The sequence below is a fragment of the Nothoprocta perdicaria genome, unplaced genomic scaffold (assembly GCF_003342845.1).
Source record: "Nothoprocta perdicaria isolate Ctin4 unplaced genomic scaffold, notPer1 scaffold_9, whole genome shotgun sequence".
In the NCBI taxonomy this organism is placed as follows: domain Eukaryota; kingdom Metazoa; phylum Chordata; class Aves; order Tinamiformes; family Tinamidae; genus Nothoprocta; species Nothoprocta perdicaria.
In genome coordinates, this window is record NW_020456198.1 from 5,728,881 (window position 1) to 5,750,538 (window position 21,658).

Below are 21,658 nucleotides of genomic sequence, written 5' to 3' on the forward strand. Positions count from 1 at the left end.
TGTCCCAGGTTTATATATTCCAAAATTAAAAACAAAATAACAAAAAATAAAGATTTTGAAGATAACTAAACTTACAATTTTGCAGAGTTTTGTGACAATATTGATATTAGTAAATACTTCAGCTCTCGTCTTCATTCCCCTTACAAATTGCACTGCACGAGAAGCATGTCAATAGCTGGTAAGAACCCGGATTAATAAACACTAACAGAAAGTTCTTCTGAATAGAAGACTAGACAAGAAGAGATCAAGTGTGATTATAAATAAGTTGGGCATGTCAGCTTTTCCTCTTCATGATTTATTACTTAAAAACAAACACATTTGGAAAGACAATACACTGAGTAATCCATAATGCCAAGCTTGTTCGATTTTTCTAACAACAAAAAATATATATTAAAGATGTAGAGTACTATGTTTCTTAATCCTACATATGCCTAACAAGGAAATTGAATTTAATTCAAACTATAAAAAGCAATAAACTAGGCTGACATTCACTTTATGAAAGGGACTATATGATATGGTTGCCTAAAACAGCAGGGGACTGACTTCAATAAACTACGAGGACCTTACGGGTCTTGTTCCTATCTGGATGACTTTTTGACAGACACAGCAGGTTATGAGGGGGTGAGGGAGGAAGGGGAATACAAAGCAACATTAAACAAAACAAAAAATCACAACCAGTAGGTACTCGACCCTTTTTATGTTGCCTTTTTTTTTTTTTTTTGGCAATAAGTATTTAAACACACAGAATGAAAACGTGCATATTTTATTAACGTTTTTAGCAGGAAAGTTTTAACATATATTGTAAACTGTGAATGATTCTAGCTCTTTGCTGGCCAGCAGCGTTCTATTAAGCACCTAACAAGTCCTTCTAACTACATAAATTAGCAATTCAATTTATATTTGCTGTTAGCTCTTCACATTCACCTTTAGACTCCTTCAGTGAAGGAACTTGTTTTTTCCTAAAGATTAACTCTATGAGAACACCAATATTATATTTCAGCATTGAAGATCAAAGAGATTACATCTACTCTCTGCTTAAGACTTAAATTTTTACCTCAGAAATAATTCCAGTCTTTATTTAAATTTAAGCTTGAGATGCATTCACTTTTCACTTGTCAGGTTTAACTCCATCAGCAGAGATGAGAAGCAATTAAACTGAATTGATTCCAAATTGACATTTTGACACTGAATTTTTAAATTCAGAAGTATGATGACTTTCAGTTAAAATCTACGACTTGCCCTAGACAGGTCTAAGGGGAGAGGGGTAAAGAGAAAAACATATACATACACGTACTGCAATGTATACTTTGAATGAAAAACGACACAACACCTTCTGATCTAAATTTAACATTTTATTTACGTACTAATGCTTAAAGAGAACTTTTTAAAATAATTCTGGGGAATGGCATAGTTAAAAAACATCAAGCCATTAGCAAATCATTGCTAATAAATCAAAAAAAGTAAAAGTATGGACTGCCCCTCCAGAACAAATGGAAGGCCACAATTCCAATGCTTTTAAATACCATTTGCATAAGTATAAGGCACAAGGTTCTTCAACATTTGTCACTTCTGGTTAATATTCAAGAATAAAACAACATTGCTGCATTTTGAGCAGTAGTAAAACTGTTAGCAACATGGAATATTAGATGTGGTTCAGCAGAAATAAGTTCTTCCACTCCAGCAGAAATAAGTCCATCCTGCCATTGCACGGAACTCTGGAAAAGTTTTTCTGGACAGAATTGTAACTAGTGCTGAAACTGATTCTGTCATCAACCACAAAGCTGCTTTCTAAACTACTCTCATAATTTGTTGCCCAGTGATTTCTATTGAGAAACAATTCTAATTATTTCAAATAAAAAAGCTTCAAGAAGCATGAACAACAAAACACAGTGATGAAGAATAAGCCGGTCGTGCTTAACTAGGCGATTCCTTTAGTCAAATACATATTTCATAGGTTTTCAGAAACATGAAATTCTTAAAAGAAAATCATACCTGATACTCTCCTGTTGTATCGGTTAATGACTGGAGCTGAAAAATAAACAAAATAAAATCATAAATTCACTATTAAGAATTTCAAATAATCTTTTTTAACAACCACAGTACATTTTTACAGTTAACACATGCCAAACACTCAACAATATTTTTGCCCTGTTTTTTTTCCACTCTTGCATATCTGCCCGTAGCCACCCATGGAGACACTCATACCACTATTTCCAACCTTGTCTCTAGCTTATTGAGTTTGTCCAACGGAGTAACTTCCCAAAGATGATAAGCAGACTTAAACGTTAAAACTCACCTCTCATTACCTAAAAACAAAAAACCTAACACCTACTAACAATAAGGTACTGAGGAATAAAAGGGCTAGAAAAAAAACAGTTCCCACTGCAAAGAAATTATTTACTAGAGGAGAAATATTAAAGCCCAAAACAATTTGATGTAAATTTACAGTAAAAGCATCTGACCAGTTCCAAGTCATTTCAATTCAATGATTAACAGTTAAGAACATCAAAAAATATATACTGAGGTATAACCTTAAATAATAAGCACGTACACAGCTTATCCACCCGAGGTAACAAAAGCTGAACTAAATTACACTACCCCCAAGGTGAGACTCCAATTTGCTTCAGGAACTGCCAGATTTAAATAGGCTTCCTGCCTGTTGATTAAACCATTATTTAAATTAGAGCTCTGAATTATTTTCATGTAAATCAGTTCATACTCGCAAGAAACCTTATTCAAGTAATAGCTCACAAATACTTATTTCTGTCCTATTACCTTGAGTCTTTATTTTTCCCCCCTTTTCTAAGCGATAGAAAACAGTGTTCATCATTAAGTAACCACACGATTTTATTTCAGACACCGTCTTGCACACAAACTCTTTCTTCTCCACGTTTTGATTACTACACCCATTACTCATTCATGTTTGAGAACAACATTTTAACCTCTGAACAGGAAACCCTGACATTATTCAAGCGTTGCAGGGAGGGCAAAACAAAAAACACAACCAGCAGCACATGTACTCTTCAAGGACTAAGGCCTCTTTTATAATCTCCATTACTTTATCCCAGAGCAGAGTTCAGTGCCATCAAAAAAGCATCAAGTTTTCCACAGTGGAAAAAGACAAAAACATGACCATTTAAGGACAGTTAAGAGCAAACCATTATTCTGCCTCCACAAAGCATTTAAGACCAAACTGATAGTTTGCTTTTCCTTACATCAAGGATGGTTTTAACATGTATAAAATTTCAGGTTCACTTTTACATGGTGTCAGGTGATGACTATTTCTATGAAAAAGAGATAAAATCTGACGTTTCCTAGTACTGCAGATCTGCATTTTCTTTTGTTCTGCCTTACTAACCAAAGCTTCTCTCTGTTTATGACTATTTTTCAAAATTGCACTAGCAGCCAGTCCTAGAGCATCCATCCTCCTGCCTTGTCACGAGACACACACACACCAAAAAGCCTGACACATTAAGGGATCCTGCAGAGCAACTCTCAGGAAATGCAATAAGGCAGCAAGGACTAACACATTTACAGATAACCCAAACCCAGTGCCCAGGCCGATCATGAAAATGTGGCTAATTTAAAGCAAAGAAAAGTCATGGATCCACCACCAGCAGCAACTTTCTACACGAGCACAGCCATCAGAGCACATGGCTGCAAAGAGAATACAGTCGACCCAGCGTATCACACTGGCACCCCTCTGTGGGGTTAGTATCTTCAACAACAAAAAAAGTTTACTCCTTGAAACAGAACAATTACATTTGTTATATTCACATCCTGATCTTCCTACCTGCACATCAGTGGGCGTCTTCTCACGTCAGTTACATACGAAATGCAGAAAATAGGAGATAAAGATTTTTTGAAATAACCGTATTATAAACTCTCCATTATGTGAAACTACATATTGCACTTCCAAATGTTTTTTTTAAACTTTGCAATAAAGTCATTCACTTAGGTCATGCAAAGTTCCAAATGTTTTTTTAACTTCGCCATAAAGCCATTTACTTGGGTCATGCAAAGTCACAACCCAATAACAGGTAAACATGACTAAAACAGAACTAAAGTAAAACCATTGCACCAGAAGAGACTAAAGCAGTCTGTTTTCCTTTCTGACAGCCAACAGCATGTGCTAAGAGTCAAAAAAAAATGTGAGAGTGGGAAGACATCAAGTCATAGATGCCACACTTGTGCCAAAACTGGCTTAGGATATTGATTCTAGTCATCTTTAAGACTGCAGCTGAATATCTTCATAGCATCACTTCTTCCAGCAGTGTTTCTGGTAGTGCTGCTGCTGCAGAAGATTCTTCTTCTGAGGAAGATTTTTGTGACAAGAGAATTTGTGACCAATTCTAAAGTCTAGCTGAATTTACAGTTGACCATTGCTCAGTGGTACCAAGAGCAGTTTTACCGGGATCTCAGTCTGTTGCAAACATAAGAGGAATGATTCTAAGACTGACTGTCCAAGACTGAAGTGAACAGGAAAACAACAATCACTATCCAAGCTAAGGCTACCAAATACAGCAACATACATTGATAAGTGTACTAGATTCTTACAGAATCCACAAAGAAGAAACAAAGCCTGTAAGATCTGTTCAGAGCCACAGGAAAAAAAAAAATGACAAAATAGGAATTATTACTCCAGGCATGAGCCCGCTGTATGAAGTATTGCTATACCATGTCGTATACCTTAGAAACTCTTAGTTTTCCTCCTTCTCTTCAAGGACTTTAACTTTTACTGACTTCTTAATTAAAATTGAGGGAGAGAAGGGTAAGTGCATACCAATAGCTTCGGATTCTAAACAAAATTTATAGTATGAGGCAGACTAAGTTAAATCTACTGTGCATGTAAAAAAATACTTCTTGTAATACAAATCTTGAGTTAAACATTCTGATTAACTCAACAACATTTTGAAGGTCTCCTGATGAAAGAGCAAAGTATACAACCTATTGTATAGGTTGCATAAATTCAGTAGTTTATCACTCAGAGGCCAAAGAGCACAGGTACACAATACAGGGAGGAAGAAAACAAAGCAGCAATCAAAGACTTCCAGAGCACCGTCACACTGAACTATGGCACAAAAATCACTCTATGTCAACAAAAACAAAGAGAGAAAGAGAATGTACATGGTTCCTATTTATCAAGTCAGTTAAGATTATTAAAACATGCTAGTTCACAGTATAAGCTATTAAAGTGAAATACCAGAAGCAGAGCAAAGCGTAAGTCTGAGATGTGACTGTCTCTATGGAAAGTTATATGAGCTTATCATAAGGAAGCGCTAGACTACAGCTGTCAAACTGTTTTTCCACACACCAAGATGTTAATGGACTCGCATCAAAATGAACCGCAAATGTGCGAAAGTTTGAAGATTCGAGGATCAACATTTAAGGAATTCTGGTAATTAAAATTTAATGCTCTAACAAGGGGAAAAAAAGACTCTCATCACTAGATATGCAATTATACTTTACTAATCTAAACTCATTTTTGAGTCTATAAATAAAGGGGGCCCCTGAGGCTAACACAAATATCAAGTTAGGTATCTGTGAAATCCACGTGGATGTCCCTCCTGGACACAGCAAATTCCACTAACCCCTTCCAGACCTCTGCTTGATAAGGCAGGGACTCTGAGTGGAGCTACCAACTAGGAGATTTTTTCAAAGACGGCTCTGGTGAGTAACAGTCTACCTGCCAATACAGCTTTCCTCAAAGGAACATGGAAAGAAAGAGACAGGAGTGCTATGGGTGCTCCCGAAGAGGATGGGAATTCACATTCTGGTTTGAGATAGATTTTGATGGGTCAACTGAAACATGCCAGATATTTGGAGGAACACAGAAAGGTCAGGGAACAGCAGAAAGTGATTTCTTTAAAGATGAACGGACAGAACAGAGATGGACAAAAAGGCAGAAAAATAGAAACCAGTCAAGGATGGCCTGCACATACAAACAGGTAGAAGTTTTCAAGAGTGTCTATGTAAAAATATATTAAAGACAATTTATCTCTTTACTACAAAAGAAGTTAGAGGCATAGATATGTCTTCATTTTTTGTATTAAAAAAAAGTCTTAAGTAGCTGAAGACAATAATATAGAAAGTCAAAGAAACAACACATCCTACTCTTAAGATGTAATTGATTTTTTTAATTATTATTTCGACTTAGAAATTATAGAAACAAAATGTAAAAAAACAGTCTGGAATTCTCATCTTAACAGGACGGTTCTATTTTGATTACTTCTATCAGATCTTAGTTCAATACTAAAAGGACCGTAATTGCTGTACACTGGAAGCCCCTGCTCACAGACTTCAGGACTTTACACAGCCTGGCAGAAATGCAAGTACAAGTCACGGCAGAATGAACAACTAGCAAGCAGCATCCCATGTAACCTGACATTGCACTAGCATTCCCACAGAGCCCTCTCCTGTTTCTTGATGATGTTTTTCAGGGATTTAGCCGAACACCAAAGGTGGCACTTTTTTTGGTTTGCTTTTTACGGAGTTGTTTTTCATTCAAGTCTCCAATCCCAAAGTACAATCTCAGCTGAAAGGACCCATTACAGACAAACCTGCGTGCTGACATTACAACACAAACTGTCAGAGACTGAAATGAGTTACTTTTTTTCAAAGATTAGAAAGACAAAATTACACAGTGCATAGAAAAGAAAGGATGCCTGATAGTATTAGGAGAGCTGAGAAGGATCTGACAAGTCTCCAAAGGACTGTCAAAGAAAAGACACAGGAGGGTACTGCAAGGTAAGGCACAGCAAGGCAGCCGAAGGTGACAACAAAGAATTTTAAGCTTGCTCCTAAATCCAAGCACAGCAGGCAATTCAGAAATACAGAAGCAAAGGAGCTGCATTAGCAGCGTTACTAAAGCTTTAAGAGTCATAATGATGTAAGTCTTCGAAACCAAACATTAAAAACATTAACTAGACAACAAAATAAAAAACAAGGAATACTGAATTAATTTTTATGGGGCTGCTCAAAAAAATGAACAAAAAATCAAAAAGCTAGAAGTTAGGCAAATTTGGAACTAGAGACCAACAGAATCACCACAAGAAGAAAAAGGTTCAAGTTTTATTAAAATACAGGCTTCAGAAGGAAAAGATGGTTGCATCTCACCTAGAGAGTTATGAGGCATCTCCCAAAAAACACAAAATACGAGCAACTCGCCCACGTCTTGGGATGATAAGCAGCAAAAGGAAGACAGTTTCTTCCTTCTCCAAATCTCTTGACTCAGCTTCCCAAAGTTCAGAGAAATAAGCTGAGCATAGGTTTTATTCACATTGTATTGACCCAAACAAACAAAAACCTAAGCCCAAGTTAAATATTTTATGTATTTCACATATCACACTCATATTCTCTCATAGACTGGAGCCACTAGAAGTGATCTGACTGGAGATCATTCAACCTTCACGCAGTCATTGCTATTCTGTCCCAAACCTCGAGGGCAATTTTGCTCAGTCTTACTATGGTTTAGATCTTAAAAACTGCCCGTCGATTGAGTGTCATCCCCAAGAAGGCCAAAGAGCCAATTTCTCTGGAAGTATGGAGAGATAATTGAAATAAGTATCCTTGCTGAGGCCAGAAACCTCCACTGTGAAATTAAGTATGAGCAGGGTGGGAGGCAAGCACATCGCAACTACAGTACAGCACTACTGAGTTAAACAGTGTGGCTGATTTACATATCTTGGCGTTTTCTATAAACTGTTCTCTGGATACACTCATTCCCTTCTCACACTCCTGCGTTCCACCCAAAAAGATGACTACAATAGCAGACAGCTACAATTCCCACTCATGTAGAATCCACCCCGATTTCTGTTTCAATATCACACTTGCTCTATTGCTTGCTTTAAAATATTTCTACTACTAGCACTTTACTTCACATTTTGATTCACTAGAGAAGCAACGTAAATATACGAGCAATTAATCTACTCATTTCCACAGCTGGATTGTTGCTGTTTCCTGGAAGTTAACCTTGGTTCTGCAACACACTACAGTAGGGTGTACCACTGATGATCTTGTCATCCTCTTATTTCAAATTTTACGCTATCCTTCCTGTTTGTTTCCCTAACACTCCTCACCACACATGTTCAAATATCAGATACATATTTTTACACACTCATCATTAATCAACAACTCCAACATCTCCTAGATATTCTGCGTTTCGACTATTACCTATTGCATTATCTGGCCTTTAGGCAGTGGCCTATCCTTTAAAGCACAGCAGACATTGCATACATGCTTATTTTTCTCAGTACATCTGGCATTTAAAACAATTTCAGCAAGACAAGACATAATGCTGTATTTTTTTCTGGATGCATAATGAAGAGCTGATTTCCTCCTATATGGAAAGAAACAGGATGACAGTACACATATATTCTTGTGATTTAGCAATGCATAACACGGGAAAAAAAAAAGAAAAAAAAAAAAAGGGAAGTTCAACAACCTCCCAGTTTCCGTCAGAAACCCAACCCTAATTTTCCTTTCAGAGTACTGTATTTCAAAAAGATTCCATCTGCTCTGTCTGTAGTACACATTAATATTCAGAAGACATCTGCAGTGTGCAGACCAAGTTTTTAATTGGAATCATGTCACAGCTACCATCACACAACACTGGATGTAAATGTTGGGTATCTACACTTGGCAGCCGCTTTGCAGGCTTTATTATAAAGTCCTACTGAGACTGATAGTGACTTCAAATAATGTCAGGGCATGGAAAGTATCTTAAAAAAACACCTAAAAAAAGCAGTATTTACCATCTTGGAGCAGTTTTACAATGCTATCTATAACTAATACTGTTTACCAGCGCCTTAAATTATTTTACAGCAAAGTCTTACTTATACTCAGCCGTAACTTTCAGAGATACACAGATTGATGTGAAAGATGTATTCAACCATTCAAAGAGATACTTAACAGTATCTAACTTCTATGCAAAGAAGGACAAAGAAAACAACAGCAAATTGAAACTGTGCAATGAAGCTCAAAGCATTAATAAAATCTTCAACACTGCTAAACATGCAAGGGGACCTAAATAAAATAATTTAATAGTTGTGCTCAGTGATTTAAGATACCTTCTTGCAATGCCAAATTATTCCTCAATAGATAATAAAAATTATCTTTAAAAAAGAAATAATCATTGCAGCTTTATTTGCTTCAATTCTTCACCAATATGTAGTCATACAAAGCAGTTTCTTCCCAATCATTTATAGGTTTTCAGTGTGGAGTATCTCATTTAAGCTCCTAACCAGGAGAGTATAGCAATCAGCCATCTATAAACAAGGAGATAATACATACTACAGATGTAGATAATAAACACACACAGAAGTTATTTGTACAATAAACTAGGTATGCGTCAAGTGCAAACAGATTTTTATATATTGCAACTTGCTTAAAAGGGAAAATGGACTCAAAGATGTTAAGAACAGCAACACTCATTCTTCATGAAATTTGCATTTTCTTGGAAAATGAGTCTTCCATTATCTACAGTACTATTATGACAGATGTTTTCTGAAAAAATATTAAAACTTCAAAACCTTTGCTCCTAAGAAATAGATACACCACCTCAAAAACAATTAGACAAGCAGAAGCAGTGGAAGAAAACCATGAGAATCCAACTGGCTTGTTTCCTTTGTGCTTCTTTGATAGGCCACCTATCTTAATGTACAAGCCTTGCACAGCTTCTGGCACAGCAAGTTAACTACATACAGCAGAAGAGGAGGACACAATTACCTGTGCTACGGACACACATTCATGGTCAGTCTCAGGTTGCATTCACACTCTATCACGTTTGGCACATCCACCACCGTTTCAGACCACACTATGGCTAAAACACAACAAAATCAGAAGAAAAAGCAAGGTCTTGGTTCTGAGCCTGAACACACAAGGAGCTGGGACATGAGTGCTGACTGCAGCAAGGCTTCCAGTCTGTTTTAGTGAAAAGTCAAAAATGTCAACCATAATTTCATCAGTGATGCAGAGTATCCTACAGACATCCTTGAGTTTACACTAGAATAGCAAGGAAGAATTAATGTGGGCACTTAGGGATGAGATGCAGTTTAAGAGGCTTTTCTTTTTTGCCTCTTAGCTATTAACAGTCACGGGTAAAACAGATTGAGCTTGCTCTCACTATCAGGTAGTGCATCTCATGTGATTGACAATAAGAAACTGTAACTGAACGAGTTCTACAAAAGAAAGCAATTCAAAAGAAAAATAAGGAAGAAGGGAAGATTTGAAGCACAGCAGAAGCAACCAGCAATATTGACAGACCAGTGTTTTATGAGCATGGATCTTATGCAGCTGTACTTGCTAGGTCAACCTGAGCTCAGGATTGTCTAATTGTAACCACACAAGCAGGACTTAAGAATAGCATCCCACAGCTAAAATAAGAGATACAAAAGAAGTACCTGGTCCTTTGCCCAAGTCACTTCTACTTTCATTGCTGATTTGGATGATGAAACGTAGCACGCTTTCATGAGGTTTGGGTAAGAAAAAGCTAGAATAGGTTACAGTCATTTAATTTGTGCTATACAAAAGAGCAAGAGGAATTTCAATTAGGAACACTAACATCAAGCTTCACTTCAAACTGACTCAGAGCCTAATCTTACACAACCTCACATAAATCAGAGTGTAAGAATACCTTGACATGCCTAGGCATGATACTCTGAAAGTTCATTAAAATTCACATTTTGTTTCCAGTTCCAATAGTAAAAAGGTAAATAAAGCAACTTGGATTTACAGAGAGAAGCATAAAGCAGCCTTGTAGTTTCACGAAGCAGAAAGTAAGAGAGGTTTCTAGGGTTTTTTTTGTTTGTTTGTTTTGCTACAGGACACAGTATCCCTGTTTACAAACTGAGAACTTTATTTCTAGAGTCCTTTGAAATTATTTCAGTGATGACCCTACTACATAACACTCAGCAAGTACTTTTTCTACCCATACCACATGAAAGCTAACAGGCACCCACATCCTGCACAAACCTCAACATATTTATCAGCCATGTTGGCCACAGCATCGTAACAGACATCTATTATCAGCTGATCATCTACAATAACCTCCACCTCCTTCCGCAACTCACTGCTTTCTAGCATACAGCACCTTATCCTGCAAATAACCACCACTGAAAGGATTCACTTTTGCCTGAACAGGGCTTGAAGGACCTTCCTCAGAAGATCTCCTGAGTGTGTGGTGGGGTATTTTTTCCTCACTGGACAGTGGGGCTTTTTATGTCTTCAGAATCCCAATGCTGAGCACCAGGATTTCTGCCTCGCCTCCCCACGTGTCTAGGCTGAGCGCTGCTGACTCCACCATCTACGTCGCTTCTCTGGTCAAGTGCTGTGCTGGGGAGAGGGAAACGCGAGATGACTCACCCAGCCCCAGCCCTCATTTACCACTGCGGCAAGCGGCACAGCCTCAGCTCTGACGAACGACAACCAGAGGACTGTGGAGTGGCACGAAACGATGAGACCACACAAGAGGAACAGAAAATCACCACGGATTCTGCAGAAGTGCTATGGTACTGCCAGCACCCCTGCCAGTTTGGTGGTTCTGTTTGCACACACCACCCCAGATACTACCACATGATCAGTGCAAATACCTATCTACAGTCCCCAAGTAGATCTTGCTCCGTTCAGACATAATTTGGAAACTATGTCGCTTACCAAACAAGAAGAAAACAATGAATAAGTCTGAGTGGATTCTAGAATAAGGAAAATATGAAATTATATTAGTTAAAACTCCTTTTCTGAGCAATGCTCAAATTGTAACACAGAAGTGTGAGGAAAAAATCCTATCTCAGACTTATATATTTTACAACCTTTCCACCTTCAGATTTAAGCTTGTAACAATATTCCTTAAGTCAAAATTTCGTATATTCACATATAATAACACAGTTGTAAAAAGACTAATCTTCACATAAAGGAATATTTTGATATACAAAGATCTCAGATGAAAGCAAAGAAAAGCCTTCTAACAATTACATGCAGTGTATTTTTGCAGTAAGAAGCATTTGAGAAAAGGAGGAAGAGTGAAGACACACAGACCTGTCCCATTCAGTAAGAGGAGATAATAGCACAATTCTGTGTGTTGCACCAACCTAGGAAAGCTTATATTTTCCCAAAAATGTTTCAAATCCCTGCAGGATGGCACAGCTTAACATAAAAACGCCAGTAAGATTTTCCTGAGCAAATTGAGCTATGGTCCCAAAGGTTATTTCTTCACTTCTCAAGCCCCTCAACACAGCTGGCCATTAACTTCAGCTCCTTGTACAGTCACTTGACAGGAGGGAATCCTTGCCCATATTCCAGCTACTTTATCCTGCCACTGCGTGCAAGAACAGTCACTTGCAAACTAATTCCTCATTGATATAGCCTAGCAACATTTCTTCACTATTTTACTGTTTTGACAATTCAGTAAAAATACTTTTTGCACCAAAGCCAAGCTTGCAGAACTCTGTAGCACTGTAATTAAAATTCCTGTTAATTATGTTTCCTAATTTTAAACTAGCACAATGCCAAGAACAGCCAATGTCCTTATAAAGGTATTACATTTCCCAGGCTTCACAGAGAAAATTTAATAGCTATATGATACGTATTCTGAAAAGTTCATGCTACAAAGACACATACCAAACTCAGGAAAGAGGCATCAGAAGGCACCAAGTGACAGCAGTGATATCTGTGTGTTCATTAGTTCTGACAGTGTTCAGGAGACGGGGTAAGCTTGCTTGGCACACACTACCTTACATGGAATAACTGGAGACAAGGGTCAGGATTTGCCTTAAATTTTAAGTGGAGCTGACTGCATCTTTAAATATTTTCTCAGATATCTTTCTTCCCATACCTCCATTTGGTACAAAAATCACATCCGCCTCCAGCTTTGCTTACAAAGATATGTAACAACATGCACGCACATTTTAACTAAAATATTCTGTTTCCTCTGTTTCTTTGCACAGAGAAAAGCAGATCTTCCACTTCAGTCAGTTTGTTCCTTCAAAGGTAAAACGCCAGCAACAAGTGACAAGTAACCATATGTAAACTCAGTGCTACATACAGGCAGGAGAAAACCATTTTCACCTCTATATGGTATTTTAAATAAGAAATATATTGCCATACAGTAATTTATAATTTATGATCATTTCTTTTGGCATAAGTAAGAAAAAAAAAAAGGAGAAATAATTTTGCCTATTCTACAAGTTATTTTATGAATGACCAACCTTCACAAAATTTCTAGCCCCCAGGAAACAGGTCCTTACTGGAGTCCTCTGCAAAATCAGCATGTGCAGTAAGACTAGTGGAAATGGTGCACTACTTTATGAAAGTAAATCTTGAAATAATTTGGAAAAAAATAGAATACTTGTGGACAGATAGATTTTACTTGCAATTTTCTATTTTCAAAGAATAAGGTGAGCAGCTTCCAAAAAACTCCAATATGCTATAAAATTCCACGTCCTAAGAAAAAATATTCATTCTTAAAAAACTTCAATCTTTGAAGAAGCATAATGATGTCTGACATACCTCTTAACATTTAAAACATGCAGTTTTCCCAGTGCTTCAGAAAAAAAATCAATGTGACTATTCTTGCTAACTTGAGATCCCACCTCACATCCTTCATGCTTGTCAACTTTACTTTTAAATTCTGCTTACTATTTTCATTTCTATTACGAACATTGATAACATTTAAGCAGTCACACTCTCCAAACTCCAACTTCTACTTAACTCATGTTTGAAAAAAATTCAGCTGCAGTCATATGCATTGCAGATACTGACCTTTTCTGTTTGAACACTCTTCTCTGCAAACGACAGCACCACTTAGCAATTCAGTCAAGTTATTTCAAAGGCAACTTATTTAAATTGACTAAAATAAATTAATTTTGTCATTCCAAGGATTGAACTGGACGGTTTATTTGCAATTTAATGTTAAATGGCAAATAAATAACATTTAATGTCTGTGTACCAAGCTGTTTAATACTATACATTCTTTTTATTTATCAACAGTATTAATGGTCTGAGGTTACTTTTTTAAACTAGAATCATCAAGTCCTGACTTGATGGTATTTACCGTATTGTCACCAGAATTATTACTGAGATTTTCCTCTAAATATTCCGATTACATTTAAGAAGTTTGAAGAGGATGTGGCTTTAGGAAAAAGCTGTATTTGATGGACACAAATACATTAAGAGAAAAAAAAAAGAGCTCTCTGCAGGAAGTAAGAGCATCCCTTAGAATTCAGTCATGGGTTCAGACATTCAAAGATTTCCAAACCATGCAGAAGGAAATCTGTATTCCTGGACACTTAACAAAAAGCAAATACAGCATGCCTCCCTCTTGTAAGTCTGTATGCTGAGAACAGCAAAAAAAGGACAAGGTAATTAGATTCCTTGTTACAGGTCAAATTCAAAGAAAACAACAGTTATTCTACTTCTAGGTTAATGCAGACAAAAAAAGATCTGCACAAAACATTTCAATGTTCAAAGGAAAAGACAAAGTACTCCCAAGAAACACTGCTTAGATTCTAGTCGCACCTCAGCTGCCACATATTGCTTTATATCGCACATTGCAAATCACTAGGGATTTGCTGCTTACCTTTCCTAGTACAATGGAGCAGAGTGCCTACTCTTATCTTCACCTCACAATATAAGAACTATAAAAATATAGATAACTCAAATTATAACAGCAGCAGCAGGTAACAAGTACTACGTAGTTCAAGTTCCAGATGAACTGATTTTCAGTAGGACAATTTCTATTATAGAGCTCCCCACATTGCTGCTACAGACTGCCTGCACATAGCACACGTTGCAAATCTTTTACAGCTTTGAAAAGTTACAACTATCTGTTTGCAAAAGCTATGAGAAGCAAAAGCAGTGCACAAATACATATCATAAAGTTATAGTCTTTTATTCCGCTATATATAATTAAGTAACAAGGCACAAAACTGTTAGCAATCAAATGTTTTCAGCAGCGAGAAATTAAATCGACTTCACAAGGATAAGGGATGCTCCCAGAGACAACAAGAAAAAATTAAGCCCATTCAAGCATACCTCCTTACCATAAAGATACACATCTCAAGGATTAGAATTAAATTCATTACACAAATTACATGAAGTGATGTTTAAACACTTCAATTTTTCTAGTATGCAGAAATTAAAGTAACCTCAGCACTCTAAGGGGAGGTGAAAGAACTAGGAATTTGCAGCATTTCTGAGCAAGAATCTTGCAGAATCTTCCCCATTCCCCTGAAAATGTGAGAGACAGGACTCCACAAAGCTAATCTGTTTTCATGAATAGTCTTTTCTTATCACTCAGAAAGCTTGAAGTCTTACATATATTAATGAATTTTAAGCAGATCCATTGATAACATTAACTCTTAGAAAGCTAACAATTTCAGAGCCATTACTTCTAAAAAACAGAAGGATTCATCACCTTTGAATTTCCTTTCCAGGGCTTTCCATGAGGCAGTCTGACACTCTTCATAGAAGAGCTATTCCCTGCATCCATGATAACGGGATATGGAGACTGACCTGATCCTTACGTCACAATATGTCCTTGTGGAAGTAGTTCTTCCTGATGGGTATTTTTAAATCAGGGTCAGCACAAGTTTTACCACAGAAATGGTACTATATTTACTGGAAGCCCAAAAGAGAAAAACCACGAACACAAATACTTGCTTTTGTCTTCTCCCCAAATCTCTTCTCTGTAAGACAGCTCTCCCAATAGGAAGTACACAACAATATGTTACCCCAAGGGAGGAAGAACTGAAATGGAAATGAAGGGCCATTGCAACATCCTGCTCTGTAACAACCTGTCAATACACAATCACCAAGAAAAAAACCTTGGCACTACAGATTTCTCAGAAATACTTAGAGTATACACTAGTTTCTCAACCAACTGCCAAAAATGCAATCAGTTCTCATGTATTTATGATTTTTTTAGAATGCTCTGTCTTAAGAGAAGCTTGTACCTTGAAGCTTTGGATTCCCTCACTGTGTATTACTCAGATCCACCAAAAGACAGCAACAGAGTTATTAACGGCATACTTGGCTTTTTCCTTTTTGCAAAAAAAAAAAAGAAAAAAACAATTTAACTTGTAATTCTAATCCTTGTTCACAAAGGAGTTTAGAAAGAAATTCTGTGACAAGCTGCTCAGTTTTGGTAGTTAGACTTCACTAACATTCAAAGAGGAGTGTAGGACTCAAGACCCTTGCAAAATCGCCTTGGAGGGAACCAGACCAGCAAGTTGCTTGGAAATGGAGCTCCTGCTGGTTGTCATTTTTGAGAAGCAGAGCTTCTCAAGTCAACCTCAGAAAGCCATTGGCAATATAAAAAAGGTAAAGACTGAATACAAAAATTTAAAAAAAAAAAAAAAAAAAAAAAAAGGCAAACAAGCAAAAACTGTCTGCCTATCAAAAAAAAATCAGGAAATCATTGTCACAAAAATCCCTCTCCTATACTATAAAGGTGCATATTCCTAGAGATGTCTTTTCTCCTGAAGGGAATTTCCAAGGCTATACTCAGAGCAAAAACACAACTACTCATTACCTCCAAACAGAAACAAAACATCTTAATATGGAAAGTGCTAATAGCAAAACTGCTACTAACATAACGCTGGGGTTTATTTTACAGTAAATCCTATATATTTATGAAACTCAGGCCCAGCCATAGCAGCATGAGGAAAATCTAGATGAGAGACTCTTTTTGAAATTCCCTATTCTCTTCCACCCATTCAGATCCATCAAAGCAATCAAAACATTGTTGGGACCACTGGGATTTCTAGAGCCTCACAGAAAATGCAAATGAACACAAAGACGCTAAGTGCTCCGAGTAATAATTTCTGGAGATTCTACCTAACCATTATTTTTTCACATCTTCACTTTAAAAAGGAAACTATCTGCTTTGCATTAAAGAAACTCATAAGTGCACAGTCTTCAGTAGAATCAGCATCATGGAATAGCCTTTTATATAGTAGTCTTTTGCTTTATACACATATTTCTCAAATTCCCAATACTAACTTTTCTTACCAATGTTCTTATTCACCTCATGTGCTTTCTATTACAGCGACACTAAAAATGCATAGTGCAAAGTACCCACCATTTATTCGAAAACTGTCTAATATCAAGTGATCTGACAGAAAACATCAAGCGTAACAGTTAATAGTTACCAGCATCTCAGAGATCACAAACCTGAGTCAAGTATTTCATATCTTCACTCCTCACATTTCAAATCACAAGAAACAACTTTTAAAATCAATGCAGAATTTCTTCCTTTGTGTAAATTAATACACATTTAACAGTATCCAGTAATGTCTGCACATTTTCAATCAAATCGTCTATAATGCTCTTTTGCAGCCACCCAGTTTATCCTTTCATCTCACACTTTCAGTTCTTTTGCTATCTCACCTAAGACAGATATATCTATATTTTAATTACAGTTTATTATTGGTGAAACTTCCTTGCAGACTTCATTAAGATATAAATGATGTTGCCCTTAATACACCACCTATTAAAAAAAGCTGTAGTCTAATCTTTTAATAGAATAAATATAATCTTAAGAAGAAATGCTGAAGAAGTCTTGTGTGATAAGCAGCTAGAGGCAAATGAAAGCTTCAGAGGTTAGGAAAAGAGCTTTTCATACTTTGTCCAAGTAACTAGCAAAAGGAGAAATGAAAGCTGTCTTCCTTAATTCTTGGTTTATCTTTAAATTTCCCTTACGTGAGCAAGATAAATATAGAGTGAAGTTCCACTAATACTAACTAAAGTTGCTCTACTTAATCCTTCCAAGTTAAGCCAGTGAGACCTGGCTCTGCAAAACAAAGACATGTGCAAGTATAACAGCTGTACAATGGTGGTGCTTCACTTAGTATTTTCTGTGTTAAACACAGAATAGGTTTTAGACAGAGTATCTCTTCCTGGGGTTGAATTTGTACCATACAAAGCAGTAATATTGTAAAATTGAGTTTCTGTGAAGAAAAAAAACACAAAAGAAAAAAGCCTATTTAATGCTTGAAGACAGTAAATACATGTGAGGCTAGAGCTATCATGCTTTGTTCCCAGAAAACTATCAATTATGGAGGAAAAACACATTAGGCGAGCATACTACTAAAGTTAAAACACTTCCATTTTAAAGGTAAATGCATCTCACAGGAAAACTTGCAATAATCCACAAATCTGAATCACATCTGAAGGCTTGAACAGAACTCTCTAGAAGGACTATTTTCCTCATTTTCGCCCTCAATTCAAAACTTTCCTCGGCTCAAAAGATTCACATCATATGACTTCTACCATTCAATAAATTTCCTTGCATTATTTCAGAAAAAGAGCAAGGAGTTGTGCCTGACCTGTAAATTAATCCAGACACTATACAAACCCCAAGTGATTGATTTAACACAACTATTTTGCAGTGAAAATGTACTGGACATACCAGACAAGCACAGAATGAAGAAAGCATAAGCAAATGATGTTCAAGAATAAGAACAACAATAAGTATTTAGAAGCGGATTTAAATAAATAATCAAGCACTTTCGTTGACATTTAAAAAAGACAGACTTCAAAGATGGATTGAACTGTTATTCAGATTCACTTACAAGATCTAATGATATAGGAAACTACTTTTCCCTACCCTTGCTCTTCTTTTTAAGCCCCTTCCTCTCAAATATTCTACTGATGTCTTAAAGATGACATTTAGGAAATCCTTGAATTTTAATTGAGAACTTGACTGCAGAACAAAGCATTTTAATTTAACCTGTTCATTCAGATTTACATGCACTATTTTTCATTATAACAATAGAGCAATAGGGCAGAGAGGATTATTTCAAAAGCAATATAGAAGTGTTTGCAAGAAGCATATGTAATCTTTCCTCTAATATCAAGGTGAAACCCTGTGAAAGACAAATTGGAATTTGCACTAAAATAATTATAATTTTATATTATATATAAAATTAGGTATGCAAATATAAATATATAATTCAGAGTTGTATATATATTTATATAAATGTTTATGCACTGTGTACAAATCCTACATGTATTTTATATAAATAATATATACGCATGTCATGTGTCACTAAACATTTGGCTTGTTCAAGTTGACGCATATCCCAATATTACTTTAGTTGTAATTTTGCTTAGTGTTTCCAGGAATACCACAGCTTTTATGTTAATTGCTTGCTATAACAACCAAAGAGGCATAATACCCAAAATTAAATCCCAAAGTCTTGAACAGCACCATAGGACGTTTGTGCAATTGCCTCAGCTGGCAGGGGAGGAAACCTGCCTTGCTTCCTTCAGATTTACTGCTCACAACAGAATTTGCAACTCACAGCTTAAGTCTCAGACAACGGGAAGAGCAGCATGTCGATGGCTTTCGTTTCATACCCTTTTCACGTCCCTCCAGAGCTTTCCTGCCAGGACTATCAGTGTCATGGTCAAGGACATATTTTCAACATACATACCCATTCCTGATTACTTCTTTGGTCTGATTTTTTTCATTTCTGCAGCTCTACCAGTCAAACAGAAAGGCTCTGAGGAAAGCTCATGTGTAACTATGTGTAAGTGCAAGCTTCGCTGTCACAGCTGACAGGGTAAGTACTTTCTGAGCTTTTTTTTCCCCTCCACTATCATCATCATTATCTTTTCATGCACCCTTTAAACACCAAACTCTGCTGAATAGACACTCTGTGACATCATCTTGATCACATATACACAAACTTCAAGCAAAAAAGACCAAAAACAAAGATAAAATGATAGCCTTTAGAGAATAAGCATAAGGCTAGAGGTAACTTCTTGAATGTCACAACAGAACAGAAGGCTTTTTTTGCTGTCTAGTTGGTTTCAGCATTTTTTTTAAATGATGCAGTACCATTATGGGCAAAAAAGGAACCACTGGTATCACTGTGACTACATGCAGGCACTTGCCACATACAAAAGACTCAATTGATTTTGATTTTAATTTCTCTTTTCTTTTACCACATGCACTCAAAACAAATAAACAAAGAAGCCAGATAAGTTACCTGAAAAAGAAATATGAAGACAATCATATTTGTGCAGGTATCTTCTAAATGCCACCAAAACAGGTTAACATTTAAGCTAGCTTTCAATTTCTTAATGTAATACTCCATTAAAAAACATGCTTAATTTTATCTTTCCATTTTCAGCAGAAACATTTTAAAACACCCATTTGACCTCAGTCTTTTCAACACAAAACCAGAGTATTAAACTAGGAGAACAAAGTGAAATTAATTGAAAGTTATTGTAAGTCCAGAATGAAAAACACAACCTTAATAAAACCCTGCTAGAGTCAGTCAGACCATTGAGATTTTTGAGAGTTCTCTCTTTAAAAATAAAAAAGTCCATTAAATGACGAGCAGTCTATGATCATAAAAGAAATCTCTCATATAAAGGTAGAAAAAAATCCTTATTATAAAATCCACAGAGAAGAAAGATTTTGGGGCCTCCAACTTGAGTATTTTCTAAACAGCCTTCTTCAATGGAGTTAGGCTGGAAAAAAAGATACGTAGCCATGGTTGACCACTCCTTGCAATGTTAAACAACATGATGAAACCTCATTTCTCTGACCTGACATAGAGACTTTTGCCTACTCTTACAAAGAGTAGGCAAACTCAAGCAGAAACTTTAAGCAGAAAAAACAGCATGGGTTTATTTTCAGAGCAGAACAAGACAGTATTCCTGACAGTGCCACTTGCCTCAAAGGTTCTGATTCGCACAAGTGACACCAACTGGCCGCAGAAAATCAATTTTCTATCCAAGATAAAAGGACAACGAACAGAAACCTGAAGCAAAGGAACAACCTACAGTCTCTGGGCAGCCTCACCACACAGAGCTATATTTAAGAGTGGTTTGCCACCATCAAGTTTATAAAGATTCTCTCATCTGTAGCTTCCAACGTTAACCAGGAAAACTTTACCCTCGGTCCCATGTTCCTGCAAACTTTGAAAGAAAACAAACTAATCAAGAAACAGAAAACTTGGCGTTCAATGACAAAAGGAATTTCCACAAGGCTATAAAAAAATCTACACCAGCTTTTAAGAAAAACACTGCATACAGAAATATTGCACATTTAAATATCGACACCCAATTATTTACTGCAATTTTCTCCAATGTAGATTCTTTTTAAATAATATATTTTAATAGAGGTATTATATATATAGATAGATGGATGGCTTGGGCACAAGACAAAATAATTCATAATGGTTGTCGTAAATATGTGCTCACACCTGCATATCCCTTAACTTCAGTCCAGGCACAATCACTATCTAGTTCTCTTTCCTCTACCTTATTGCCTTTTCTTTTCCCCCCCCCTCCTATTTGATGCCCTAAACCTAACGAAACTTCCCTCTTTGGGAACTTTCTCTCTTTGGGGGAGAAAAAAATAATAATAAATGACAGGAAAAAAAAAAAAGAAAAAGAAACACCACTCTGGGCAGTGCAAACTGCAAACTGCTCTAGAATCTGTCCTGCCTGCACGTTTCATTCGTGTCCTCTCACATATTTGCATATCCTGTTCACAGTGTACACTTTCAAGAGCAGAATCTGTGTTTCACACCGTGAAGTTCCCAGCCTAAAAGTGCTGTAACAATAGCTGGTCTCACAATACTTCCTTAATAGTAATAACACTCTGTTCCACAGAGTGATTTCTTTTTTTTTTTTTTTTTTTTTTTTT

At 36.5% G+C, this 21,658-nt stretch overlaps 1 protein-coding gene across 1 annotated transcript in view; it reads right to left on the bottom strand.

Moving 5' to 3' along the window:
- The window catches only part of PRKAR2A (protein kinase cAMP-dependent type II regulatory subunit alpha), a 52,094-nt gene that overhangs the window by 29,441 nt on the left and 995 nt on the right, over window positions 1–21,658 (bottom strand). Inside the window, exons 2-3 of the mRNA XM_026052498.1 lie at window positions 12,087–12,095; window positions 1,993–2,028 (exon numbers count right to left, since the gene is read on the bottom strand). Coding sequence (XP_025908283.1) covers window positions 1,993–2,028; window positions 12,087–12,095 — 45 coding nt within the window. The remainder of the gene's footprint in view (window positions 1–1,992; window positions 2,029–12,086; window positions 12,096–21,658) is intronic.